A 27079-nucleotide genomic window follows, 5' to 3' on the forward strand; every position below is an offset into this window, starting at 1 on the left:
TATAAAAGCTGATGCTGAGCGCCTGTACATCTTGCGCCGCCAGTGAAGGCATGGTCTGCTGGAGATTGATCATTCAGAAGGCACAAGATCATAAATAACATGAAACACAGGCACTGCCAAAACCAAGCTGATGACCGGTATAATGACAGCAAAAATACAACACTGGAAGGACAAGCCACTGCATAGCCAATTTGCAAACAATGTCGACAAGCATTATGTGGACAAATAACATACTCACTCATGGTTGTGGAGTGCAGGACTCAAAGGAAAAACTGAAAGCCTAATTACCGCAGCATGGGACCAAGTGTTAAATCCCTGTGACCACCAGAAGAATGTGATGGACATGCAGGTCAGCAGCACGTGCTCAAAGAGATATCTGCATAGCCGAGGTTGGGAATGGGTGTTGGCACAAGAACATAACTGAGAAAATGGTTGACAACGGAGCTTATGTCCTCATGACATTTCTACAGATGGTACCATCTCTGCAAATTGGCCAGACATTGTGCTCTGTGAAAAGAATAGAAAAATATACTACTTGCTCAATGTGTCTATACCAAATGACAATAACATCTTGAAGATAGAGGCCAAGAAAATAAAAATGTAGAAGGATCTTAACGTAGAAGTCAAGTTGAATTGTGATTGGAGCTTTAAAAACCACCAACAAAAGATTCCATGAGAAACTGGACAAACTCATATGCAGAGTCGGTGCAAAAGAAATACAAATACTACCAGGGCAAAATTAAATAATACTAATAATAATAAACAGTGAATTTTACTTACATACACGCCACGCTCCCAAACTTTAAATTATGTCAAAAGGAAATGTTAAACATCCCCTCGAGGAAATGTGTGTGGAAGGAAACAGCTTCAAATGGATTTGAAATACTTCCTGGGGAAAGGCTGGACTGTGCTGATACATTGTGAGAACCCTCCACTGCACACACACTAAATCATTGTACTCTTTCTATTGCCTTGTGGAGCTGTATCACTTTAAAAATCCTATATTTCGTGTATCTTGGGGTATGGGCGGTCTTTGGGGTGTACCGCACTTTGTATCAGTCCAGTAGTCCAGTGCAGCGAGGAATGCACTCATTTTTATATTGGGCAAACCAATTTCCACTGATTTTATTCTATCATGTGTATTCTCCCTTGAACAGAATGCAGTAGTGTCATCTAGTACAGTATTTGTTTTAGGTACAAAATTTTAGTCCTAAAATTATATTTCAACTATTTGTAGAAATAAAACTCCAACTGAAAATAAAAGTGAAAAAAAATAAAACAAACATGAATAGAGCTTGTGTGTTTAGGCTTTAATTGCACCTCCTTTATGTAACAGGATCACGCAGATGGTGTTTGGTGTAACAACATGAGCCTTACATCACTTTTGCCTCTTTTTGCTCTCCTCTTCTCTCTCTTCCTATCTTCATGTTAAATATCGCTGCTGGGCTACAAGTATGCAGTGGCGAATATTCACACTCCACAAAAGGCGTCGACAATCATTCCCTTGACACGCTGGTATAGACGTAGAAATGACTGAAAATTTTGAATTGCTATGCATGTTGTCAAATGTGCAAGTTTTTAAATAAAAAAAGAGTAAAAGCTGTTATAAGATGCGCGTGTGCGTGTGAGTCGTGGAGCGAGCATGGGCACACACTGCAGTAAACAGAGAGTTGAGGAAGAGGCGTGGCTTGTCATCTCGCTGCACAAAACATCTCTGATCCAGTTGAAATATTTCAGGTGCCGAAACAAAGTGGACGAAGCGAGCCGCCATAGCTGCCGATTCCCTTCCAGCAGCAGCAGCAGCAGCAAAACAAACGCAAAGGGGGACTCTGTTTATCTATTTATTTTTATGGTTCCAAACCAGAAGGAAAGTTTGCATTATATCTGCCGGGGCGATCGTGTCTTGTGAAGCACCACCACTCGTCTACCTTGTTTATTGGATGGTTCCTCCTACTTTACCCCACCAATTTCGCAACTCTAGTTTGGACTGTGGAGCTGAAACCTTCGGATACGTTCTTCATTCACGTCTAGGTAAGGTGTTTAAATCATTTCATCTGTATTTTACCTCCTGTTGTCCACAAATTGGCTGTTTACGCTGCGCTTCCGGTGGGGAAATGTACCTGGTCGTGAGCTCAGGTAAGTCGAGGAATCGGGAAGGGCCTAAAAAGTCAGCAGCAGGTGGAATAAAACGTATATTGTTGAAAACAGTTATAAAACTACTTAGACGTGTTAACTGTCATTTGATTAAGGTTACCTACCTAGCAAAGTGACGTACCTGTTGTCATACCATGGCAAGCTAACCAGAGGAAAAGTTGTCGAAATAACTAAATTATTCGTTTTTTGAGGCGCTTAGGCGGACATCCACATAGTTAACCGCGTAAAGGCAATGATATATGAGTTAAAATTGATAAAATGACGTTGTGTATGTGATTGTTGGTTAAACTAGCTGCCTATGTTAATGCTTTGTGTGGCGTCATCACGTGGACAAATTGTGCTATGATGAAAGGACATAACATTTGGTACACTTTGTCTGAGTTGCAACATCTAAATAAGGAGGAAAACTGCGCTCATTTTTGATTAGAAATAAAAATATTGTCAATGTTCGTTACAGCTGTACATTTGTCTGTGGTTCGTATACACTTGTTGGCTTTTGAGCCAAAACAAAGTGACCTATGTGTTAGTAAAATGACAATGAAAAGCCCATCTTAAGGGAAATTATAAATAAATAAAATAAGTACGAAATGTTAGTTTGTGTCGTTTAAAACAACGTCGCTAATTCCACGACAGGTGAATTTAAATAAATTACCATAACACAGCTGCCAATGCGAAATGATTTGCGTGACGTCATCACGTCGACAACTTGAACCTGATGTGCGGACATAACATTAGGTACTCTTATTCAATACAAAAACCTGTTAAAACTAGGGCTGTCACGAGGCATGAGATTACTTTTCAGAAAAAAACACAATATAAAAATATATGGCAAGAGTTAACCTTCTTCCTGACTGTTTGGAGGCAGACATACATGTATATATGTTCATTTATTATGTGATTAATTCATTATTGTCCCAAGCTCAGTGTCTATTATGGAGAAACTCTGAATGAGAACTATTGTCACATTTAAATCTTGTGACACCCCTAGTTAAAAAGCTAATTTGTTTTTCTACATTAAATGACTGACGCTGTATTTCAAAACACAGTATTCTTACTTATTATTCTTATTTCTAATACTGTACATCAGTTGCGTTATTAAGCCAAATTATTGGAGCAAAATATCACAAACATCTACCAAGTATGTTGCAGTACCTGTTTACATCAATGGAAAAAGTAATGATTAAAACATTTTAAAATATATTCTTGTGTATCTAAACTGCGACTGAGGAAGATTTCCCTCCTTCATAAAGCGAGGCATGCTGGGGAACCAGTTTTGTTTGCAAGCTGCCAAACGAGAGCACTTTATACCATGTAAACATTACCTCAGTTAGTCAATCTGTGTACTCCGAAACTATAAGGTCACTGATTTCAGGTCACAAGAGGTCAAGGTGATCGAAATCATTGAAAGAACATTCGTTCACAACAGGTGTGATACTAATCATGTAGTAAAATGAAGACACTATGATGATTTAAATTTTTTTGCGATAATATGCTGAAAATGTGCAGATATTGACCTGCCATTGCCAAAAATAAAGCACTGTAATATTAGTTCAGGATTTAAAAGCATTAAAATGATGGAAATAAAAGTAATCATGGTCAAAATGTTGTCTTTACTGACCTTGCAGAGATTTTTCAAAAGTTAACAAAGTGTTCCCCTGTTAATAAAAACCGCATAACACAGATTTTAACATACCTAATTGTCATACAAGTGTGAAAACATGTAAAATTGCAGACCGCTTATGTATACTATATAAGTAGTATAAGTAGTATTATGTAAGGTGTCACGAAACGATACAATACATATAACATTGGGAGACATGATTTTAACACTACTAAGAAAACTACAATGAAAAATCAAAAAAATATATGACAATATATTGCAACATACTCATTTTATTTCTACTATGTTATGCTCTTCTACACTCTGTGAACCTGCAAGTGATGCACCCTCCACCTGTGAGACAAAGCGGCCGTATGAATGACAGAAGGGCTCACGTCGTTCATGGAACAAACGCGCCAGAGTGCTGAAACCAATGCAGAGAGTGAATGTTCTTCTTGCCTGTTTGGGGGAGGGAGATGAAGGAAACAGAGTATGCACATGTCAATATATTGAGGCCGCAGTTGCACACCACGTATTCCTCTATTTTTAACGTTTCTAATGATCAGCTGTTTTGTGGATGTCCTTTTTTTTAACGCAAAATAAGGTACCCCTGTGAACAGTTAAAAAAACAGATTGCTGTGAAACGCTGCCATGTATGTTATCTTCTCCTGCGTTGATTTTTTGGTATTTTGTTTGAGGACATTTTGTAATTTTATATTTTTTCGAAAATTAGTTTGCGGTCACAGTAATTGGAGACTGTCAGAGCAGATCATGAGTTTATTTCTACTTCCATGACATCAGCATGACTCATCCCAGTTGCTTATATGACCTAACCCAAAGCCAACGCTTCGTCACCGTGACATTCAATTGTGTTCTCATTAAAGCTCTTGGTTACAATTCAGACCTGTGCAGAACTGGCAATGGTTTTGAATAACTATGCCGACTAATTAACTCGCATATGTGCCTTGAAATTAGAGTGGGAACAAATAAAAATGGAGCACTTGTGCGAGTACATTTGTCAACCCTTTCATTCACATTTTGCTCCTAAAATAAGTCCATATAAAGTGAGTGCAGCTGCACTCGCTGACATAGAGCTAACTAGCTACTATGTTATCAGATGGATACTGCAGTGATGCAGGAAAGATGACTATTCTTTGTGATATAAGTGCTGCTAAATCTTTTTTTTCTGCCTTTTTATGCAGCATAACTCCGCTCCGAATTCCTGTGTGGCGCACATTAAAATAGAAAGCGAGGAAGTGTTTCTTTCATTAGGCAGTTACTCATCAACAAGCGGTCACGAGAGGCTTGTGGCCGGAGTGTGCCTCAACAAGTCCACTGTGGAAGCCTGCCTGATTGTGCCACGTAAAAACACAGCCTGGACTCACTCATTTGTTTACACGCCGCCCTCTATGTGAAATATGTAAACCAGGGATGTCCAAAGTGTGGACCGCATTTTTTTTATAGGCCTGTGAACAGCCCATTGTAGGAACAAAATATAAAAGTGGGAAAAAAAACTACAAGTAACAAGAAAAAAATGAAAGTGTATGAGTCATTTTGTCCAAACCTGACACAAGAAAAATATACGAAAGATACTTGGTGGCCGTACGGACAACACCCCATTAGTAATTGCATGAGACGGGAGGTGTATGTGTAGCTTAGTACATGTGTGTACAGGATGTAGTATGCCAGGCTATGTATGACCCTTTCATACATAGTCATACATAGTCCCAGGGAGACGTGGTCCTTAGGATGGCACTGTGTTTATATGTACAAGTGTGTTACTGTGTACGTTGTTTGAGTTTAATAATACAATTTAAAAATTTCACTTTGCTAAATGTTTCATTTAGGAGCACCTGTGCTCCTAGTGACAAAGCCAAGCCTACAGCGCTGATAATATATTCATAATAATGAATGTATTAATTAATTCAATTAAGAAAATGGAGTTAAATCCCAATCCTTGCTTGGACATGTGTACAAAAATACAACCACGGGCCAATTTCTCCATCCCGTGCAGCAAAAGGAGCCGTTCCCTAATGAGGTCGTCCATCAGCAGATGGCTATCGGAAGAAATTCTGCCAATTCCCGACCACTACGTGGCCAAAGATCCTTCTTCACAACTCCCTTGGCCCCCTGTCTGACTTGCTGATGCACCTCTCTGGGTGATTTGCTTGTGAGGTGCTAGCTTGTGCATTTTCCTAATGACGAGGGAAAGAAGCGCTGGATTGTTTTTTTTTTTGTGTGTATGTGTTTTTGCAAAACCTTTTATTTGCAGTGGAAGACCGAGCTTCCTCCACCGCCTTAGGGAAAACAGATGTATTTGCTTGTAAAACCGGTGAAAGCAAAGAATATTCCTTCATTAGTATGTTGATGTAATAGTGTAAACCACCAAAAAACAAAAGTTTTCCACGGAGGGCCGCATACTGACAAATCAAAGGATTCTGGGACCATTTTGATATTTTTTTACTTTTTTAAAAAAAGTCTTAGCTAGTGACAGAAACCAGACCATCTTCTGTCGTTTAAATCTCCTGTTTCCTCTGCTTTGCCTTGTCTGTGAAATATGTGCATTTTATTTTAAAATTTGAACACAAGTGATAAGCAGATTTATTTTCAGCATTTTGTTCCCTTACCATACCATTTGCTGTATATGCGAGTTCCCCTGCACCAGTAGTTGGACAGTGTTGGTCTATGTGTTGTTACCGCTTGTCACCTGTCATTCACAGAGTTGCATTGCAAAATGGCACAAAATAAATGTAGTGATGTGTTTATTATGGGCATGCCTGCAATGGAAGCAGCAGTCAATGGGGAAAGAAAACAAACAAAAACTAATTTCCAAGGTGTGGCAGCTTTTATTTTACTGTGGCGCTACGCCACAATCCATTACAGGTAGCGGAAACCCTACACAGACTGGTTAGACTACTAAAAGAAACAGGTCACCTATTGACACCCTTTTCATTGGCCTTTCTTCTCTCGTCTTTTGCTGTTCCTTTTTTCACTCTGAGAAATTATTTTACTGGGCGCTGGCAGCATTGTTTTACTTTCTTCTGCCACAACTGCCAACTGAAGTGGCAACATGCTGGATGAAGGAAGTAGTGGACCAAACCATTTCATGTAACACAATACAATAGAGATTGTTTTAATTGTTTTGTGAGTATATAAATAGCAAAATTATTTACTGCGGCCCCTTCCAGTCAAGGGCCCTTGGAATTGTCCTCACCTTTCTCCTCCTTTTATAGTGCCTCTGCTCAGTGGGTGCTTTTTACAGAAGCTGTAGGAATTCCACTACACTAGGAATTTGATAAAACATACTCAATATTTGTCAGATCAAAATACGATTTCTGCATATTATCAAAACATAGAATAGTTATAAAACATTTCAAAATGCACCTGCATTGTTTTTTGACTTGGTTAAATAAAAAAATTGTCCAGTCCTTTATTTGGTAGTTTTCTTACTGCAATGTTAAATATCATCTGGCCTCATTTGTCTGAACCCAGAATCATGAATCGTGTCATGAGCATATTGTGGCCCCTAGTGCGTACATAATGTTTTTAATGGGTTTACTTAATGGGCTTCTCTCCAAAGTAGGCAAGGTTGTGTATGTTATTTACATTGCTATGGTATGGGTGACATGTTGTGTTTTGGCCCTTCAGCTGTATTCAAATAAACATGGACACAAAATTAAGAAAATGTGAGTTTAGATTAGTCAACTAAAATTACAAAAATTAGTCGTCAGAAAATGAGTCATTCGTAGCGGCACTATTTTTTTTTTGTTTGTTTTATAAATATAGAATTGAGTGTCAATTAAAAAAAAAGATTGCACCAAATGGCCCGAGCTGCACTTTGGACATCCCATATAGTACTGGAGACCATTAAAAGTTCAGTGAAAATTCCTCGTCATAATACAAATTAAGCTAGATTAATGGGTTCCCCATTGTTCTTTTTTCTTGTGTTCATTAGGTTTCTTTTTTTGCACTTTTTTTTTTTTTGCTGATGCAGTGACCCAATTTCCACACTGGTATCAATAGTTTCTTTTCATTGCATATTAAGTAGACTGCTCTCGATCTGTCAGCGCTCGGTGGCGGAGTAAGGCCGTATTTTTCAGGGGAAAGAAAAATTATCCTTATGGTGCTGTCAATCATTGGAAATGTTTACATACGGTAAAATTCTTGACTGGAGGTGTCCAAAGTACGGGCTGCAACTCGTCTTTTACTGGCCTGCATAAAAGACGAGACCTATAAATTCTGCTGAGTTACATAAGAATGGCACTTACTTCCAAAGTGTATATCTCTCTCTCCGTAAAATTTGATGTCGTAATTGTTGTCGTTGTGTATCGAATCATTTACCACAGAGATTTACATCTCGAGTTAACTAAAGATGTGTGTTATATGTGTCCAAAGCCAACATTATGTTTAACCTCATTTTCTGCATATCCATGCCATGCCTTTAATAATTTATGGCAATGTCATCATATCCCCTTTTTATTTTAATGTATGCAATGGCTTGCAGATGTTGAATTTTACTGTCAAAGTTAGTTGTTGAGCAGCAGTTACTGAAAATGTCTGCTTGTTTTGTTGCAATGCATACAGTCAGAACACTTGCCTTGCCAGACCCGGAAACTAATCTGAAAACTTGCAGCTCTTAAGCAACTCTGAGCTTAAGTGATTGCTTTGGAATCCTATTGCCATGGAGCCCAGCTGCAAAGTACAAGCCCGAGAACTTCTGCATGTTTAATTGAATTGGATGCGGGTCGCTGAACGTCACAGTTTTTCAATCTACTGTTGAATGGTTACATGGCTGCCCTGTCATCGTCATCATCATCCATCATTCATCCAGGATTCCTGCAATTCCAGGGTGGCAAATCTTGTCCGACCGGTTGTGGCTGAAAGCTTGCGGATCTCTAGATCATGTGGGAAGTTTCATTGTGTTAACGCTGCTTTTTCCATGATATATGGAATCTGGAGTCACGTGATGTATACATATGCCGTATACAAATGTACATATGAAAAGCAGAATTCAGTAATGTAATAACATCATACTGGCACACTCAGCACAAATATAAACATTCATCAAAGCTATCAAAGTAAGCGCACACGGCTTTGGACTTTTTTTTTTTTTTTCCTGGATGGGAAATGGAATAAATTGAATGCCACCTCGCACTGTGACTCGTAATAGTATGCCATGCGCCAACTCTCTTCTTAAGAAAATAGGTCAGACCTGCATTGTTGTGTAGCTGGTAAGACAACAAAGTGGCATTTGAAAGGCGCCTGAAAGAGGAAAAGCTGAGGAAATTAAAGGCACAAAATGTGTTTAAAGGCTATTTTCATCCTTCCTTCAGCTATGGAAGTGTGTCGGTCACTCACATGAACACCTGAAGATTAATGAATGACAATCAATAAGTTACATTTTCTAGCTACTGTTTGCATTTGGTTATTGTTTTGTTTTAGAATTTCATTTCACTGACAGAGAATGAACATTTTTTCAAGTCAGATATCGTTCACTAAATGCTAAGTGTAAGATTGTGCCACTGTTACCGGGTGGAAGTTCAACTCGACCTTGGCCTTGGTTTTAAAAGCTGTTTGTAAAAGTTAATGTGCAAGCTTTGTTGACATACCTTAAAATGTTCAGTAAGGAGCCTTTCTTTTAGTTACGGCCAAACAAAATTTTATGTGGGTAAAAAAAAATAAAAAATTAAAGGATCGAACAAATGTTAATAAATGACTATACAGACCCGAATATAAAACCCCTCTTTCAGAACTCCGCTCACTGCTTTGAGTGACAGAAAGAAAATCTCTTGACTTGCCTGGGCAAAAGGCCTTCGGTGCCACCCACTGGTTAGCAGTAGGCTCCTTTTTGTTCACACATTAAATTATACTTATGTAGTGTGGAAATTATGGCACATATTCGTTTCATCAGCTGTCAGCAACAAGCCAAAAATTCAGTCTTTGCCATCCACATGAATAGGCTTGTTTTTTAAGGACAAAAATCCAAGTATATCAGATTGAAATCTAAATAAATATGCTATGATATGACTCAAAAACAAGATTTGATTCAACGGGTAACTCATTCAAGACCTGGGTTCAATTATCCGTGTGGAGTTTATATGTTCTCCCCATGTGTGCGTGCATGGGTTTTCTCCGGGTACTCCGGTTTCCTCCCACATTCCAAAAACCAGTGTGTACCCCGCCTCTCGCCTGAAGACAGCTGGGATAGGCTCCAGCATACCCGCAACCCAAGTGATGATAAGCGGCATAGAAAATGGATGGATGCAGGGTTAACTCATTCACTCTCAAAGACGTATTTATACGTCTTTTATGTTTTTTTGCTTTTGTGGCACAAAGAGGTGATGATGCAACTCCGCGGTTAAAGAGAGCACGTTTGGTGCAGTTTTAAGCCGAAAAACGGCCACTAGTTGGCAGAAGTGCATTTTATATTTCAAATGGGGGAGTCTGTACATAACCACTAAACAGCAAAACTCAGAGCACTGTAACTGAAGGACAACCTGTATATTATTTCTTATGGGAAAATTTATTCGGTTTTCATCTGACCTTTTGGAACAGATTAATGGGGAAAACCGAGGATCCACTTTCATTTTGGAGAACAGATCATGGCTTGCTTCTTGCATTTGCATTTGGTTTGCCAGACTATAAGGTGTAATAGACGAATTGGTGTTGCCAAGTTAGCATTGTTCTTGCTATTGTAGCAAGCTGTCATTGCAGCTATCAGTAAATACGGTAATACAGTGTGTCTTGAGAGTGTTTTTTGTAACAGATGTTTTTTGAATATATAGTACACATGCCACAGGTTGCCTATCTGTCCTGTACTGTATGTCATGTATTGATTCTAAGCGTGTCTTCAATAGGAACCTGGATTCAAGCGGATACTATGACCTTCCAACGGACCACTGTATGTCAACATCACATGTAGCAGATTCACCTTTGTGGGCTGCAAGATGATCAATTCAAGGCATCTAAATTCCACCTGCAAAGACTTGCCACTTGGATTATAACAGTTTTTTTGTAGTTTTCATTATTCATCCCCGGGAGACCTCATCTGCATGTGGTGCAAACCTGGACTAGTGGCCCATGTGTAGCGGGGAGTCTGCAGCATCCCACGGAATAACCTAGCAACCTCATATTTTTGGGGGCGGACCACCCCCCAATTCCCACTGCCCCCCACCTTTATTTTAGTCCTGGTGTCTCTGCTCAAAGCTGTGCAGAACCCACTACCCAATGGCATGGGTCAGGATTTTCAGGAAGCCGGGGGGCAACCTTGGGAAGTCCTACCAGCCAGGGAGCATGCTGTCCCTGGCGCCCACCAAAGGACTGTTGAACGAGCCCGGACAGAACAGCTGCTTTCTCAACAGTGCTGTGCAGGTAGGTGCTACGACTACGTATGTATTCACTTATGGACCTATTTGGATTCTGGCTGCATAGTATTAGGCCCTTTTACTTAAGTCTGTCTTAATTAGGGCTGGGCAATATGGACCAAAACTCATATATAATTATTAGATATATTTAGGTTGAATATTGATATATGACATATATCCCCATATTTTTTCCACAATGTGAGTTTTGACAAAAGTCAAAGCCAAATATGAGTGCAAAGTTTTATTAAAATGTAAACAATCTTATTGAACAATATAGCCACTGAAATAATATAGTATATTATCTAAATATAGAAAAAGTTAATTTAATCTTCACAGTAGTTTCTCTGTAGCCGGGTTAGCGCCAGTAGCGCCAGTAGCGCTTCCATCTCAGTAGTTTCTCTGTAGCCGGGTTAGCGCCATTAACGCTTCCATCTCATGTTCCCCATAACGACAGACTGTAAACATGGTTGATGCCGTCTTTATACAGCAACCTTTATACCGTCTTTTTTTACTGTTCACTCCCGCTATGCAGCCTCTCCTCCTCCGTATCTCTGTGGGGATCTCCGATCACTCTACGTAGCAAAGGGGTGCTCAAAGCTATCAGCTGCTCCCAAGTGTAAACAGTGGTGCAAGCTACGTAAATGTAACAAGATGAACAACCATAGCTACACACTTGCTTGAGGGGTCGGTAGGGCACAAAAAACAATAAGAAAGTAATTAATGGAGCACTATTAAACTCTAAAAGCAGAAGTCACAGAGGTGTTGTTGCTAGCTTGCACTCGGGCGGCACCATCTTGAAACATGAGACCTCTGTGTCAAATCCAGTCTATATTGATATGAACGATATGCTTGTTTTTGATATCGTGCTTAAAATAAATATCGATATATCGGCCAGCCCTAATCATAATCATCAATCAGCCAGTTATCTGATTGTTTAAATTGCAAGGTAAAGTGTGTGTGTCTGCCTGACTTACATTTGTACAGGACAACAGGGAGGCTACATTCAGCCATTGCAGCATATCATTCACGGTCTGAGAGTTGACAGCTATGCGGCTAATAGAATATACATACATAATGGGTGCTGGGGGGGTGGTGTCTAATGCTATTTATTTATTATGTATTGTGTATAAAACTAAGAAAGGCAGAACATCAAATTAAAAGCATAACAATAATATGGACTCAATAATACGGACTCACCATGTGTACATGTCTGGAGAGGACAGCCAGACAAGTGAAATTTACACACCCACCCACCCACTTGCTACTCCCACCCTGCGTTGTCCTGGCCGGCAATGGTGGAGGAGTGAGACCACAGGGAGGCGGAGACAACAGAAAAATAAATACACAGTATGACAGTATAAATACACAGTATGAATATGAAGCCAGAGCCCCTGGCTATATTTTAAGATGTGTAGCAAAGCCTGATTAACACACACGGGAGACAGTACTGGTAGGACATCATTTAAATATCCAGTTCATGCCCTAATGTTGTAAACCCGTGTCCTCACGCCGAACCCTTACACTGCATTCCACCATTTTCCAAAATAAGACTTATCTCGAGGTTTCACATCTTAGTCAGCGCCCTTCCCGAGCGATGTATGAATACACATGAAGTTTGGCTTGTGGGGCCTGTGGTTACTTCATGGTTTCCAGTCAGTGAGGTCACCCTCCACTCAGCATGACTCAGAGGGTGAGACACTAGTTGGAGCTGGTTGGAGATGAACATTTGTTTTTGCTCTTCTTGCATGACCTTGTGTCCCAAAAAAAAAATACTGAAAATGTTTTTGTCTTTTTCGTAGGTCCTTTGGCATTTGGACATTTTCCGCCGCAGTTTGAGGCAGCTGCCTGGGCACTTCTGTTTGGGGGAGTCATGCATCTTTTGTGCATTAAAGGTATTTTCAGTGCAAATTGTCCTGTTTTTGTCTACATTCTAACAGATTTCCTCTTTTTTTTTTTTAAGAGCATATTCTCCCAGTTCCAGCACAGTCGCGAGCGAGCGCTGCCCTCAGACAACCTGCGTCACGCCTTGGCGGAGACCTTTAAGGACGAGCAGCGCTTCCAACTGGGCTTCATGGACGATGCCGCAGAGTGCTTTGTAAGTTTCTTACAGGAGAGAGAGCCATTTGTTTGCAACAAGTGAGGTCATTGAAAAGAGCTTCTGCTCCTCCTTTCCTTTCCCATCAAGTGCTTGCCACATTGCCGCTAAATATCAGGATGACAGATTATATAAGTGCCGGTCAGGGTTGTTTGTTTTCTGCACATACATGAGGTTGCATCATTTGTGCGCTTTGGAAAAGGATGCCTCATGCATAATTAATGATGTTGACACCAGTTGATTTTTAAATATTTTTTACATTTGTTACATGCATTTATTCTTGTATTATATTTATAACATTTTCTTCCCAACCCTATGTTATGTGTGGGGGAGAAAAAAAAGAAGCCTATTCAAGCAAATGTTTTTATATATATTCTTGACCTAAATTAAGCATTTTCAAGCATGAAGATGTTCTAAAGGAACTAAAACACAGAGTTTCATACAAGATGTTGATAAACTGTAGTGTGTAGGTTCCCGAAGTGGTGTATGTGTACCCCTAGGGGTATGCCAATTGTAATGGGGGTGTATGTATATATATATATATATATATATATATATATATATATATATATATATATATATATATATATATATATATATATATATATATATATATATATGTATATATATATGTATATATATATGTATATATATATATGTATATATATATGTATATATATATGTATATATATATGTATATATATATGTATGTATATATATATGTATATATATATGTATGTATATATATATATATATATATATGTATATATATATATATATATATATATATATAGGGGTGTCAAACTCATTTTTCTTACAGGCCACATCATAGTTATGGCTGCCCTCAGTATATCGGAGACGTGTGTGAATAAAAACGGAAAACAATTATTGCTTAACAGTCATAATTACACGAGTGTGCCTGAATGCCTCATAGAGCATGGAAAACAGAGCAGAAAGGTGACAGAGCATGATGTTTTTAATTGCTCTGTGTGCATCATATGAACAAATGAAACAAAAAAGTAAGTTTGATGATTATTTTGGCCAGTAAGAGTGATTTACTTTGTAATGATGTTCCAAACCCCGCACAGCCCAGCGGTGAAAACATGTCACTGTTGCTTCATCGTCGGTTGTATGTCTTCCTATGACTATGCTTGTTTGCTCCCCCACCCACATGCTTGAGTTGCAAGTCACATGCAACCCAGCAATTGCAATCGCTCCTCCGCATTAAATTTACATTTCACAAACATTCATAATAAACAGCAATAGATCCGCTAAGTTAAAATAAATGCGATCGCTCCTCTGCATGCGATGGGCAGATGAAAAATTGTAAACATGTGACCATGTAGAGACAAAAATGACATTCTGTTGCGTAAATAAGCTAAGGCTATTTAGTTTGTTTAAAAAAAGGACAATGTATGTACAATGTTATTCTACATGAAAGGCATACTTAAATTACTTCTGTTGTCTGCTGGCAAAATAAATGAATGACTGTGGCAGTGGTCGAGGCAGCAGCAGAATTTATCTGCAGCCAGTGTCAGATTAACAGGCTGTGACGCTCTAGACCAGGGGTGGGCAAACTTTTTGACTCGCGGGCCGCATTGATATGACAAAATTTATGGGGGGGGGGGCAGACTATATATTTTACACGTAACAGTCCACCTGGTATTATTGTATCTGTAAAATTGTCATGCAATCTGCTATTATTATTTATTATTTTATATTTATATTTAAATATTTTAAAAATAATAAAATATTGTAATAATTACAATAAAATTAAAATAATAATTATTATATTATTGTTATGTAAAATATGTAAATAAAACAATATTATATATAATTAATATAATAATTAACATTAATATAATAATTATAATAATCATAAAGTTCTAATAATAATTATAATAATCTAATAATCTAATAATAATCATTATTATTATTATTAATATTATTATGTGCTTGTGTCCCTTTTTTCAGGAGCACTTTGTAAACAACAGACCATGTCAAAAAACGAAATTGATAAAACCATCAAAAGGTTGGCTCAGGCCATGATGCCAGGTTGTATGTTGAGTTTAAATGAAATACTTTGGAAAGATTGGGCGGGCCGTATTCAAACACTTGGCGGGTCGGATGTGGCCCCCGGGCCGTAGTTTGCCCACCCCTGCTCTAGACTGTAACCTCTGCAGGCCTGCCGTGCGGGCCTTTTAATATTTGATCAACTTCCCCATTCTAGGCCTAAAATGAACCTTTTTTGATTGTATTTAGCTTAGTCCTCCACATAAATACAAATGATTATTGTTATTTGACAGGAAAATATACTGGAGAGGATACATCTTCATATTGTGCCTGAAGAGACGGACGCGTGCACCTCAAAGTCATGCATTACTCACCAGAAGTTTGCCATGTCGCTTTACGAGCAGGTCAGTGGAACACCATTTCACTTACTCACTTGATTATTGTTTTGATTCGGGGCTGGTCAAGGAAACAGAATGCCTACACATACACTGGGGTCCGACAGGTACATGAATCAGTGTCTGAGACGGTGAGAATCCAATCTGTCATGTTCTTGAATGGAATAAGGGAGAGGTGGAGGGTGGGAGTTGTGGGGTTTGGTTTTGGACTCCTTTGTGGTCTCCATGCAGCATCAGCAGTACCGGGTAAATCACAGATGCTGTGTGTGTGTTTGGGTGTACATCCATTATAGCCAGGCAGACACCACCGGGGCCTTCTGAGATGCTGACTTTAGCTGGAGCCGACCATTGTGAAACATTATGGAAATTAACAATGATCCGTTCCAGGGTCAAACTGGCGAACTTCAGTTCATTTCGAATTAATTTTTTGTGTGATTTATTGTCCCAGCCCTAGTGCCCATGACAGTTTTTTTTTCTGAATGAGAAGTCATGATTTAATCTTGCGAGATCTTGTGACAACCCAAGTAAACACACACACACACACAAAATTTCACTCTTGCAATTGTAAAAAGATGTTAAGATGTTATCTTATATATTTGGATTTGAACTACACTGCCCACTGCTGGCCCAGCATATATACTGCAATGCTAGCAATTTGTAAATTTTTAAAGAAGTTTGTTTGTCTTTATTCGTCCCCCTCTTTCCTCTCAGTCTGTGTGCCGTAGCTGCGGGGCATCCTCTGACCCACTGCCGTTTATAGAGCTGGTGCATTATGTCTCCACCACCGCACTCTGGTAAGGCTGCATTGTCATCTGTCCCGCTCTTGTTGTCCCTGCACTTTTGCATCCCGGGGCTTGACATGGGAGTGTCCTCACCGTGCTCAGTTGTCTCACATCTTTTGTGTTTGTCTTCTTTTTCAGTCAGCAGATGCTTCAGCGCAAGGATGATTCATTTGGAGAACTGTTACAAGCAGCGTGCACGGTCGGAGACCTGAGGAACTGTCCCGTAAGTTTTTTTTTTTATGTGTTAAATAAGCATGCATGTCCATTTCCATCATGTTTGGGACAACAATTTTCTAAACTTTTCATTGATATTATATTATAACTACCTTGTGCTGTTCAGTGTTTTCCAACAAAATAAGATTGGAACAGAAAAAGAAAATCAGTGTTGGACAAACTCGACCAGTCCAGAATGTAATTCAGCTGGGATAGGCTCCAGCATACCCCCGCGGCCCTAATGAGGACAGGTGGCATAGAAAATGGATGGATGAGTGACATGGGTGGCACAGCTACAGAAGCCTGTAACAAGCAGTTGGTTTATGAGTACATAAACTTAAATGAGTACAGATGTTTTGTTGACTACTCCACCCAACTCCATCCATTTTCTATACCACTTATCTTCATTGGGGCGGCAGGGGGTATGCTGGAGCCTACCCAGGCTGACTTTGGGTGAGAGGCGGGGTACACCCTGGACTGGTCGCCGGCCAATGGCAGGACACACACACACATATATATATATATATATATATATATATATACACTCACATTCATACCTATGGACAATTTGGAGTCACCAATTAACCTATAAATAGCATGCTTATCAAATACATTGTTATTGGGGCCTAACTGATTCCCAAGTATGTTAGTGTGTGTGAATGCATAAACAAGAGGCATTGACTTCAATTTATTTGTACAAAGGCGCTTAAAGTAAGTAGATTTTACTGTATTCACTGACACCACGGCCTTGCCACATCCAATATGGCGGCAACGTTGATGTACGTAGACTCAGTGCTCCATGTGGGCTTTGTATTTAGATTAAGACATTTATACCGTGATACCAGGGAACCGTTACACCACGAAATATATGGGGAAAGATTTATATCTTAGCTTGACAATCTAATAGCCAGGAGTCTGCAACTAGTGCAAGACTACTGCATCGAAGGCCTCGAACAGTGAACAATGCCACACAGTACTGTCTGTTCTTCAAGGCCTTGATTACATTGTCCAGTTATTCTGTAGATGCCTACATTTTTCCCGAAGGCACATTGAAACTGATTTGGAATATTGTTAAAATGCAAAAAAACACTTCCTTTTATTGTCCTGATGTTTTACTTAGTTTTGCTTTTTCTTTCTTTTTTGGTCCAGAGCAAATGTGGACAAAGGATTCGCATCAGGCGCGTCCTCATGAATTCCCCGGAGATTGTCACCATCGGCTTTGTGTGGGATTCCGACCAGTCGGACCTCACTGAGGATGTGATACGCTCACTGGGGCCTCACCTCAGTCTCTCCGCGGTGAGCTTCCTGTATATATAGAAGATCTTTGACAAGTATTATTTTGTGTTGTTTTGAGGACATTTGACTCATGCTTTACAAGTGGCGTACCCCTAGGGGTTACGTGTACCCCACTGGGAACCTACGACATACTAACGGCAGCCATAATGTGATGTTTCCTGCAATAACAATGAGCTTGACACCCCTGACATACTAGAGGATCTTGTCTAGTGGAAACATATTGCTTATGTTTTAATGTATACATTTATGGGTTTATTTATGATATTATCCATTAGGTACATCAAAGCATGACAGCCTTGTTACATTATTATGAGCATTATGTACACAATAATAATAGTGGAAAAATATCTGAAAAATGTGGCCCCAGGCTAAACTTCAGTTGAAACCCCTACTGGGGTTGCCCTCCCTTTGCTGATGAAAAGGCCCCCGCTGTCCTGGGTCACACAGTGCAAAAACCCCACCCAAAAGCTGTGCTCCTTCTGTGTGGGCTTCACAAGCAACAGAATTCAAGCGGGGCTTCAGAACAGACGAGGCCTCTTCATGTTGCATAACTTCAGTCTTGTACTGAAGTATTCAATCTGTTTGTGACGGTTCATGTTTCTGAAGCTCCCGCTGATGTACGCCACAAAAGCCTTGATTCATTCGGGAGTATTTAACGTGACATTGTTGGGTGTTAAAAGGCAGACCTCCCCCCCGCTACTTGTTTGTTATTGTTCACAAGGGTGAGAACTGGCTGAGCAGGAAACACAGGAGGCAAAAACAAAACCTCATTCTTGTTCCCTCCGCAGCCCTTTAGCTTTCTGTTAGTTGTGATTTAAAGCGTTATTGTGTGTGTGCAGCTTTTCTACAGGGTGACTGACGAGCACGCCAAAAAGGGCGAGCTGTTGCTGGTGGGGATGATCTGCTACTCCAGCCGCCATTACTGTGCCTTTGCCTACCACACCAAGTCTTCCAAGTGGGTTTTCTTTGACGATGCCACAGTTAAAGAGGTAACTACTTGACCAACAAGACTGTTAGAACACCATATGTAGATGGAGGTTTTTATGGGCCCGTGGCAAAAAAAAACAAAAAACAAACTTGGACATTAACACAGGGGCAGCTGTTGAACTCAGGTGGGGAAAAAACAGTCACACTTTGCGAGTGCAGGTAAGATTTCAAGGTTTGTGGAAAGCACAAATTAGACACCGGCCGGAAGGAATATATAAGCAGCAAAGTGCTCCTGTCACAATAGAAGATCTTTACCATGCACTTGAATGAGAAGAAGTCTGCAAACTTTGCATAGGTATTATACATACGACTAAATGTGAAACACAAAATCAAACGTTTGGAGACACCTTCTCATTCACTTTTGACCTGTTCTGGTTATAAACACTTTTGCACATTTAATATGCATCGCATGGTGTCTTAATTGGCGTCGTTCCACCTGCCTGCTACGATCTCGTCCTGCCTTTTGCTTAATTAAGAACCAAACAACCATCTGTTAGCCTGCGAGCTGATGTGATTGTTCCACACACTCCAGGCGAGGTTCACCCCAATTTTAATTTCTGGTGATGTCCAAACATCTGCTCTTTTATTTCCCTGCATCTTCTTGCAGGTGGGGTCCAAGTGGAAAGATGTGGTCAGCAAATGTATCAAAGGTCATTTCCAGCCTCTTCTGCTGTTTTATGCCAACCCTGAAGGCAGCGCCATTACAGCTGAGGACGTGTCACAGCAACACCTGAGGCAGACCCAGAACAAGACCCCTGTCAATGGAGAAGGTAGGATATAGATCAGATCTGTGGGTGGGGGAAATGTAATGTAATACTATTTATTTATTATGCATTGTATATAAAACAAAGACTAGTACAGTGTAACCAAGTGTCTTGCAACGATGACCACTGACGTGAAAGCCTAACTGAAGGAAAGACGACAGCCAATGAACTCGGGAGTCACTTCATGGACACTCAAGTTCGTCTTCCCGTCACACATTACATCCATCAAGACCAACAACACATTTACGGCCTGCACAATACAAGTGCTACATGTTACATTCGGTCTGATTGCATTGAACAAAATGATCGTCTCATCAAATGAAAGCATAAAAGGAGTGCAGACTCATCATTGGTACGAGCCTGGAGCTTGTTTTCTCGAAAGAAGATTTCAAGTCGTTTGACATGTGGAGTATGCGAGCGTGAATTAACTTGAGGTTTTGCGCTAAATAAATATGCACACTTGGACTCAACACGGACATCATATGTCATCAATCGTCACCTTTATGCATTCATACACAGCATCTGCATTTTGAAGTAACGACAAAGTGAAAGAAGAATGGGGAAAATATGTAGTGTATTTGTGGCCGTATGGGTAAAGCTATATATGGTGCGTTCAAGGACCGCCAAACAAAGTGGAAAAAAGCGACATAAACATGCCAAAAATGTGGTCTTTTTAACAAACATTAGTTTTCCAATAAAATAATCACCCTTATTTCCAAAATTAATGTTGTTAATTTATGTTAAAAACATTTTTGGAGACAGTTTAACATGCAATTAAATCAGAAGGTGTTTTCAACTTTTGAGTACATATGAGTCAAAAGTTTGGAGACACTTTCTCATGCAATTGAGTGATACAATGTATCCAAACTTTTCACTGGTCATCAAAATCAAAAGCTTGGAGATGCCTTCTAATTCAATTGCATGTTAAAATATCTCCAAACAATAACACACTGCCTTAACTTTGACTGTTGTACTTTGACTCTTACTCCGCCTTTCACTTAAGATGGTGAAAAAGCAAAATGTTCTGGTCACTGTCCTACAAGCATCAAAAGAAGCTCATCAAAATAAAACAGTCAGTCCTATCAGTGACATATGGCACATTTGTGACAATTTTTTAGCTTGTCTCACAAGTATAAAAAGAAGCAAACCACAATGTCACACTAGCTGACAAACTTATTAATTTCTTCTTCCCCCATCTTTCAGGTCTTCAGTCTCCTCTTCCATCACCCGAGAAGCTTGACCTGACCAAGGAGAATCTGAATGGTCTGCTGAGCCAAGGTTCCTTGAAACCGAAATCTCCTTCCGCCTTTAGCCGGGGCAGTGCCCATAACAGCGGAGGACGAGGGGCAGGTAGTAAAAAACATTATACAGGATAATTTGCATACCAAGGCATTAGGTGCACGCCATATGGAACCTTTCTTTGAAAGGACAAAAAGATGCATAGAAAAAGATGGTGGTCATTTGACTTATTCTTGTTTCCTTGTTTTCATTTTTTGTAACAGTGCAACTTGATCTCAAGCGTCACTTTAAAGAGATTTTCAGGGAAGTCGCCCATCGAGCCAGCGGTGAGGTGCATTCATCCGGAAGAGACTCTGATCGGAGTGGTCAACGTAGGCCGGAGTCACGCTACAGAGGTCGGTTGGTTGCTGATTTCTTTTCTTTTTTTTTTCCCCCCAGCACCCCGCACACGAATGGTATCTGGATGGTAACACAACAGCTGAATATCACACACACACACAATTCTCTGGCCCCTTATGTAACCCGCTGTTAGGGAGCGACGTGTCAGAAAGGGGATTAACTGCTGACGTTCGTCTGAGCCGAGTGTCTTTCATCCCGCTCTCTCTGAGTCACAACCTCTGCTTTTCCTCGCCAGGACAACAACAGGATAATGCTATCCCATCCTATAAGTGCATTATGCAGTATCTGACAAAATGTTAAGAGACAATAGTATGGAAATCATACCCGGATATGTAGTACTTTAGATTAATCAGTGTACAGCTTGAATAGCAGTATCAATTTACTATCCACTTAAGACCAGTCAACACACAGCCATTACAGTAATGGTTTATTGAAGTTAATTGGTTCCAGAACCGACTGTGACAAGTAACTTTCCGCAGAGTATAGGATAACTTATTGATAAATGGAATATCTTTGCAGTTAGAGCGGAGAAAACCTGTTTGGGACCAATGTGTTTCTTTTTTTCATCATTATTACAGAACTAACACCGCTATATTTACTTTCACACTCTTATTAATGAACATATTTGACATGATAAGAGTAAATAAGCCATTTAAGATATAAATAAGACTCATGTTCATGTGTGTTGCTATAAATGTGTTCAGAATTGAGTTTTAACTTTGCATGTTTTACTGCAGTAACGGTAGCCCATGATTTTATTAGGGATTAGAATTAATTAAATAGCTAGCAACAAGCTTGCTGATGGCACATGAAGTTGTCACAAATTGTATTTCATATCTCCTCAGATCAACCTCAAGACCGCATCTACTCTCGCTCGAACTCTCCCCCGGAAAATGGTTTCAAGCAACACCTTGAGACTCGCCTGTACAGCAGCCAAGGAAAAGGCCCCATCCGCAGTGACCGACCAGCCACCCACCTTAGCACCAGGTCTTTCCAGGAGCCCCTCCAATCCAACTCAAGGGTCCGGGTGCTACCCAGTGTTCCCAGCAGCGGGCATTACAGCAGGAGGGTGGAGAATCAATCCAACGGCTACGACACCGATAGCAGCCAGGACTCTCGAGGGCGTCCCAGAAGTGCTGGGAACGGCCGCAGCAGTAACAGCAGCAGCAAGTCCAGTCGTCCCTGGAAGCCCATGAGAGAGGCTCTCAACGTGGATAGTGTATTAAGCAGCGGTGGTGGCCGTGGCGGGGGAGCAAGTCCAGAACGGAGGCCGCACAGCCCCAGAAGGCGCTCAAGCAGCAAGTCGCAGGAGTGGGACTTGACGTGGGCAGGCCGAGAGGAGCGGAAGGCCAAGAGCCTGATGACCATTTACGAAGATGAACTGAGGCAAGAGAACGGCAGCAGCCGCAGCTCGCTGGACTCGGACAAGGACAGACCAAAGGGCACCGCCACCCTGAAGGTCTACAACGACAACTGGAAGATTCAGCGGACTGAATCGGGCTACGAGAGCAGCGACAGGATTAGCAACAGCTCTGCAAATTTGGACTCACCTGTGGTTGAAAACTTCTCTTCCAAGGAGCTACGACCCATACATGAGCTGCATTTGAGCCGGTAACGTATTGTACAGCAAAGTGTAAATCAGTGAGGTTTACAAATGAGGAACTGTAATGAATTGTATGCACTTTTAGGGATCAGTTCCCCCCAAAGGGAAGTAATGACATCCTGCATGCTACTTTTTCCACTGGTAAGTCAATTTACTTGATTTATTGTTCTATTTGTACTCTTAAGCATGATTGAAGGAAAACATCACTGCTCACACAACTCACCCACTACCAAAGACGTAGTCATACAGTATAACCATATTCATATGTTCACTCCACAAGATGTATTTATATAACATTTGCGTTTTTTTCACAAAAGGCGCAAAGAGGTGATGATATAACTCTACCATAGAAGAGATCGCATTTTCAGTTTTGGACCGAAAAAGCATTCACAGGATAGCATTTTAGAAGAGCATAGCCTGCATTGAAATATTTGCTCCGCAGCAACCAGGAAGTGAAAAGGCATCTTCTCAAAACTCTGCCAGTGATGTCCTACTACTGAAAATTGGTATCCATAATGGCTTTTTATTAAGAAATGTTTTGTCTTTAGAACATTAGTTATCTGGAAACTTCCAATCAGAAGTTGTTCCGTTTTATTTTGGGAGAAGAGGGATCGCAGATCATCTCCCTCAAATTGTGAATTGCCGCATGGACTTAGCGGCTTAAAAATGCAATAGCGTTGTGGAGTATGGGGCGGGGTGATCTGACTTCCCCCACTCCCCCCCCGGGTGTAATTGCATGCCAGCACAAAGGATTTAGCCTCTAATGCTTTTGAGAGAGAGTGCTGACGCATCGCAGATGGCATCACTCACTCCCCGTCCTACGTCTGGTTAGTCAGCGGATCACTACTCAAAACCAAACCATGGATGTGCTTTTGTGTTTCTTTAAGTTGATGTTCTTCTACACCAAATTACTTTTTTGACCCCAATATTTCCCCCCTAAAAAGTGTATTATGGGGATTCTGGGGTCTGGTCATTTATACATGCAAACCAACGAGTGAGTCAGAGCTTTTCTTCCTGTCACACACACACACAAAGCAGTGACCTGCCAACACATAAATCCACTGGCAAGTGTATCAAAGATTTTTATCAAGTGGTCACTTAACAGAGTCCTTGTGGGTAGGAAGATAAAGCCACGGCAGATGTTAGCTTGCTTTGCTTTGTACTTTTCAAAACCCAGAATTTATTTTTTTCTTCTCCTCCAGGTGAGCAAGGGAGAAAATCTCCGGACCTGTATGACCCAAACAAGCCATTACAAAGGTAAATTAAATAAAAATAGACCGTGTCAGTGAGAAGATGTATTAATTTTACTTTTGTACCAGACGAAGAGCCTTCCGATACACACCTGGAGTCCTAGAAAATGATCTGGACAGCGAAAGGGAAGATAACGTGGAAAGCCCAATCAGCCCGGTGCCGCCTTACTTGACAAAGACCAGTAGTTCTGAGTGGAACAGCTCGGATGACCAAACGGGGCCCTTCTCAGAGCACGAAGAGGCCACCATGAAGGGGCTCGCTCTGCACAACTATCCACCTCCTTTACCACCAAAAACATTTCACACTGACCAATCCGAACTGCCACCGATACCAGCCCGCTTGAGCCGGGACAAAAATGGCTCAGCACCCGTGCTCTCACATACCACCCTCATCCGTTGGATCGAGACGCCCGCCGAGCACAGGCTTTCATCCGACACCAGCTCCAAGTCCTCAGACCAGGACAGGAACGAGATGTCAGCCAGCGAGGGCGAAGAGAGGATACCGGGCCGCGACGGTGCCGACTCCCCTGACATGGTTCTACCCACTACCTACTTCTCAGTGGATAACTGTATGACCGACACCTACCGGGCCAAGTATCACAAGAGGCCCGCCTTGTACATGAGAGCGGATGAGCACACCTCTTCAGGGGAGAGTGATGTGGATGCCAGAGGACTTCCTGCACCGGATGACGAGATGGCAGAGCCTTCCAGTAACCGACCAGAGCCAGGTACTCTAAAGTTTGCGGTGATGTTTCAACTGAACGTTTGCCTCTATTCAAAGTTAGTAGGTTTATGCCAAAACTACGCCCTGCCACTCAGGTGTTCCTTTCTAGACAATACTTTTTTATGCGCCAACAAATAATCCGTCCTCCCGCCAGGTATGGACAGCCACATGAATAATGTAAATAAACAACGAAAATGGTCACAAAAATAATCCAAAATGTCAAAGCCCACCATGTGATTGCTTATGCACGAGCCCCACCTGGGCTCACTGTGTAATATACTTCTATAACTGCATCATCTCTGGGTTGCACGTGACGTCGTCACAGGCTCAAACAGGATATGTAGCTGGAATACATGCACTGTTGTGACAAGTGGAAATGTTGCAAATCAGGATTTCAGGGATAAATTATTATCTTATTATTAATCAAATAAAGTTGGAACTACAAAGTCCCATATTCATTTCATCTTGTGGCACCATCTTTTTGTTAAAACATCCATATGGGGTCTCTGCGCATCTCGGCCTGCCCCCCTGGTTCTGTCACCCCATGAGGGCTCAAAGACAGTCGGGTGTCCTTGGCCCCTCTCCATCCCGGTTCTCCTGACCTCCCGGGAAGCACCCAGACTAAAAAGACGATGTGTTCCGCTTGGAAGCATGCTCCACGGAGGACGAAGGGTGGGGAAATGTGGTGGGCACCGGGACTTTCAGCAGCCCAGAACCAGTGCGTACGCAGGAGTCCGAAACGACTATGGCACTCGAACTTTGTCAAACAATGCAGTAAAAGAAGGACGCATACAAGAATGTATTTGTGCCAGTTATTAATGACAACCGCCACCTTGCAGATGTCCTAGAAACAAACCAAACAAAAACAAATAATGCACAACTCCAAACTTGCATACGTTACAGAAATAAACAGGTCCCACAAATAATCCATAAAGCCTCCAGTTTGATTGCTGATGCACAAGCACGGCCGCCTCATCTGATCCACAATGACACGTGCCACCCGACACCTTGGAAAAATAGTCCACAGCCTCAAAGACTACGATGTGATTGCTCATGAAGGAGTATCAAGTGATCCTTCCTCTCGTCAATTATTGACGAGAACGACAGCTTGCATGTGTTATATAAGTATAAACAAACAAAACTTGTATAAGTCCATCAAGTCAAAGACCGTGGTGTGATTCTTCATGCCCGGGCCCAGACACCTCATATATTTGTAAAAATAATTACTTTTTCTTGTTTCTCTGTAGGCTATTCGTCTTCTTCCCCGAAGCCTATCGTGAAATGGAACCCTGTGATGCCGAAAGGACTGGACGAACACGGTTTCCTATAGTCGGAGCAAAAACAACAATAATGAATACCAAAAATTAAAAAAAACAACTATGCATTATGACTGTTGTACAGTTTGAATGTCTGTCGCAAGATGAAAGAATGTGGAAGCCAAAGAGATTGTTGAAAAAAAAAGGATGAATATTGAATTTGCACAAGCAGAAAGGTACAGAAAGGGGGGAGGGGGCGACTGAGAATCCTCCTATCAGGGTTACCAAGTTAAGACTACTGAGCGAAAAAGTGTCGAATAATGCTAATTTTCCACCATTTGAACAGTCTTTCTTTGTACTGGCTTTACTAGATCCCAGGGATCTGTGTGGGTAATGAGGTGTCTTCCTTCTGTCTCTTGGATAAATGCCGCTGGATCAACTCTCCTAAGGTGACGGGCAATTATCGCCAATGCTAATTAGCACAAATGTCTTATCACTGTATTATCACTATAGACACTCCAAAACATACAAGCGTTGCTGTAGGAAAATGCTGTACATTTGTTTTTGGCTCCTTGGTTTAGTATGTAATGCAGAGTTTTTACTGCACAGTGCCTTTTTGTATTTTTTTTCCAAAATGACAAAAGGTTCGAATCTATGCCGTGGTTTGTACAAGGATTTGATTCCAGAGATTTTTGCAAATTAGTTTTATGTTTATTGACTGCCACTTGTCCAAGAAAATAAACCAATGTTTGACTAATTTTGCCTATATTATTATTATTATTATTATTTATGAGATTAGTAGTAATAGTACTAGTAAAATTAAAAACAATATAATTTAACATTTACACTAAAGGTAATGTGACTATTTAGTAGATTTTGTACCATTCATTCACATGTTCACATGCTGCTGCTTTTCTGCCCCCTGTTGTTGTCTGCACGTAATTA

At 40.8% G+C, this 27079-nt stretch overlaps 1 protein-coding gene across 2 annotated transcripts; it reads left to right on the top strand.

Moving 5' to 3' along the window:
• The first annotated feature begins 1678 nt into the window (after positions 1–1678).
• On the top strand, positions 1679–26891 carry usp53a (ubiquitin specific peptidase 53a). 2 transcript variants are annotated; one of them, XM_058068101.2, is made up of 17 exons: positions 1679–2031; positions 10612–11125; positions 12918–13010; positions 13079–13213; positions 15520–15630; positions 16333–16415; positions 16542–16626; positions 17766–17912; positions 18752–18901; positions 19507–19669; positions 20867–21013; positions 21166–21297; positions 22147–22912; positions 22990–23045; positions 24107–24161; positions 24224–24882; positions 26126–26891. In XM_058068101.2, exons 2-17 carry the CDS (start codon positions 10982–10984, stop codon positions 26206–26208), a joined length of 3009 nt encoding a protein of 1002 aa, XP_057924084.2. In that variant the 5' UTR covers positions 1679–2031; positions 10612–10981; the 3' UTR covers positions 26209–26891. The 2 variants fall into 2 exon arrangements, with proteins under 2 accessions (XP_057924084.2, XP_057924086.2); XM_058068103.2 differs by having other exon boundaries at positions 2031–2136.
• The last annotated feature ends 188 nt before the right edge of the window (positions 26892–27079 follow it).

This window comes from Doryrhamphus excisus, linkage group LG2, assembly GCF_037039965.1.
Source record: "Doryrhamphus excisus strain RoL-2023G ecotype Guam linkage group LG2, RoL_Dexc_Guam_v1.1, whole genome shotgun sequence".
Classification (NCBI taxonomy): Eukaryota; Metazoa; Chordata; class Actinopteri; order Syngnathiformes; family Syngnathidae; genus Doryrhamphus; species Doryrhamphus excisus.